Raw genomic sequence first — 2,512 nt, 5'->3', positions numbered from 1 at the left:
CAGACAACAGTTGTTGTATGAACAGTCTCTGAAGCTGGAAACTTCTTCAGAGGAGTCAAAGGAGTCTTGGTGGCCTCCCTCTCTAGTCTCCTTCTTGCTCGGTCACTCAGTCTCTGAGGACGTCCTGCTCTAGTCAGTTCTACTCATGTTCCATGTTCCTTCCATGTCTTAATGATGGATTTAACTGGACTCCAGAGATGTTCAGTAACTTGTAGATGTTCTTGTATCGTCTCCTGACTGATGCTTCTCAACAACCTTTCCACAGAGTTCCTGGAGGGTTCTTCAGTCTTCATGGTGTGGTTCTATCCAAGAGTTCTGATCCACCAGAGACTGGACCTTCCAGATACAGGAGTCTTTACACTAGAACCACTGAGACTCATTCACTGACCTCACATGATGCATTCACTGACTTCTAGCACCGACTGGCTGCACCTGAGTTTCAATAGTTGGGCTGCTTTGAAGTGGGTGAATATCAGTGCAATCACTTTAATCAGTTGATATGACTGTAAAACACTTTCCCCCTCACTTTGACGTCAAAGACTGTTTTTTGTAAATTCATGTGAAGTCCACCTTTTTTTGTACTTATAAAAGCTTGTATTATAACAACTGCAAGTCAGTCCTTTAGAATCTCCACAATCCAGGATTTTGCTCTTTTCGTTCTGATTTCCTGCCGCTACGCTCCGTCCTGCCTCAGTTTGTGCAAGAAGACTAGAAATCAGAGTTTCCCTGTAAGAAGTCACGTCAGTGCTGCGTCTCGTAAACACAGTGCTCACCTTCACACCATCGCACGTTATTTTCAGACGTGTTAATTAGGAAGAGAGCTCGACGTGTGCACGAACGTGGGGGAGGTTGTGAAATCGGGGAGGTTCTCGTAGGAAGAACAGGAGGAGGTGAAACGTGACGGCAGACAAGTTGAAGCTCATGCTAAAAAAAATCAGGTTCCTTTAATGGTCAGTCCTGGCGTTTGATGGGGTTTAGAGAAGCTGTCCAGGTTTCCTACCCAAGGTGTCGCAGCCATAATCCATATCTGTAAGCGCTCGTGTTTGACATGTTATAATGCGCCTTCTGTTGAATCTGCTGCAGCCTTGTTTGGTTTTGATCACAAAGCCTTCACCCTTTATGAGGTTTAGTCCAAAGACGGGGTTTTCAGGACACAGATTCAATCAAGGGGCCTGATTTCTGATATTTGGGATTGATACACGTTTGCAGGAAAAATTTTGGTGCAAAAAAATTGGACGAACACAAACCACAGACCGGCGACTACAGATGGAGAGAGGCGGCTGCATCAGAGCCAAAGTAGTGCTGTTTTCAATTCACTTGTTTTATTCTGAAATCAGAAAAGAAATGCTGATCCAAGAATCGGTCGACCCAAACCGAAGCCAGGCCCGAGTTTCGTCCTCGTTCACACTGTAGCGACCAACTGTCTGGATCCATGTCGTTCCTTTGAACTTCCTAAAACAAATGCATGTTAGCTTTAGCAGCAGTTGTGCTTTTCATCATGTAGTTTATCCACATTTCTTACATCACTTATACCAGCATCAAGTTTTCTCAGCTGGAACAAAGTCTACACACAGATTTCAGTGTTTGCCATCTGTGACGACAGCAGGTTCTCTCAAAAGTCAATCAAAGTTTGATATGAAAGTGAAACTTTCTACAGCACGCGAGGAGAACGAGCTAATGCAGAAATGCGATCTCATATGTGTTGGCAGGACAACGTGGACCTTGGAGAGCTGATGTTCTCGCTGTGCTATCTCCCCACGGCCGGCAGGCTCACCATCACCATGATCAAAGCCAGAAATCTCAAAGCCATGGACATCACCGGAGCTTCAGGTGGGTATCTGACTGACAGCGTCGACTTTCTGCTAGAAGGTATTTCTGCATTCTAACTAAAAAAATCCACATTTTTTCCCCTCAGATCCGTACGTAAAAGTGTCTTTGATGTGCGAAGGCCGGAGGCTAAAGAAGAGAAAGACGTCGACCAAGCGCAACACTCTGAACCCGGTGTACAATGAAGCCATTGTGTTCGATGTTCCGCCCGAGAACATCGACCAGATCAGCCTGCTCATCGCCGTCATGGACTACGACCGGTCAGATATCTCTCTCGCCTGTCCAGCACATTCCCCGACAGAACGCTGAGGGTCTATATGGCTGCTGTTGTTTGCTGTCCCACAGGGTCGGACACAACGAGGTGATCGGGGTGTGCAGGGTGGGCAACGAGGCCGAGAGTTTGGGCCGAGACCACTGGAGCGAGATGCTGACGTACCCACGGAAACCCATCGCACACTGGCACCCGCTGATAGAGGTAGGACCGGCTTCATGGTGGATAGATGGACGTGTTTCATTTTATCAGTCTAACAGGTAACACAGTTAGACAATGGATGCATTTATCTCCAAACAGCACATGTCAACAGGAGAAAAGAGTCAGGAGAAATCATCAGGACTCATCACTTGAGAACCACGAACGTCTGCTCTAAAGATATCCTGACAAAAATTAGAAAAAAAACCCCAAAAA

General features: G+C 46.3%; 1 protein-coding gene across 1 annotated transcript in view; it reads left to right on the top strand.

Annotated features, from left to right (window-relative positions):
* LOC103362201 (synaptotagmin-9) overlaps window positions 1–2,512 on the top strand; it is a 53,549-nt gene that overhangs the window by 42,608 nt on the left and 8,429 nt on the right. The window contains exons 5-7 of the mRNA XM_008288490.1: window positions 1,710–1,830; window positions 1,916–2,087; window positions 2,173–2,302. Coding sequence (XP_008286712.1) covers window positions 1,710–1,830; window positions 1,916–2,087; window positions 2,173–2,302 — 423 coding nt within the window. The remainder of the gene's footprint in view (window positions 1–1,709; window positions 1,831–1,915; window positions 2,088–2,172; window positions 2,303–2,512) is intronic.

The sequence above is a fragment of the Stegastes partitus genome, unplaced genomic scaffold (assembly GCF_000690725.1).
Source record: "Stegastes partitus isolate 25-593 unplaced genomic scaffold, Stegastes_partitus-1.0.2 Scaffold562, whole genome shotgun sequence".
In the NCBI taxonomy this organism is placed as follows: Eukaryota; Metazoa; Chordata; class Actinopteri; family Pomacentridae; genus Stegastes; species Stegastes partitus.
Note: the sequence above shows the minus strand (reverse complement) of the source record. Positions and strands in the feature narration are given on the sequence as shown.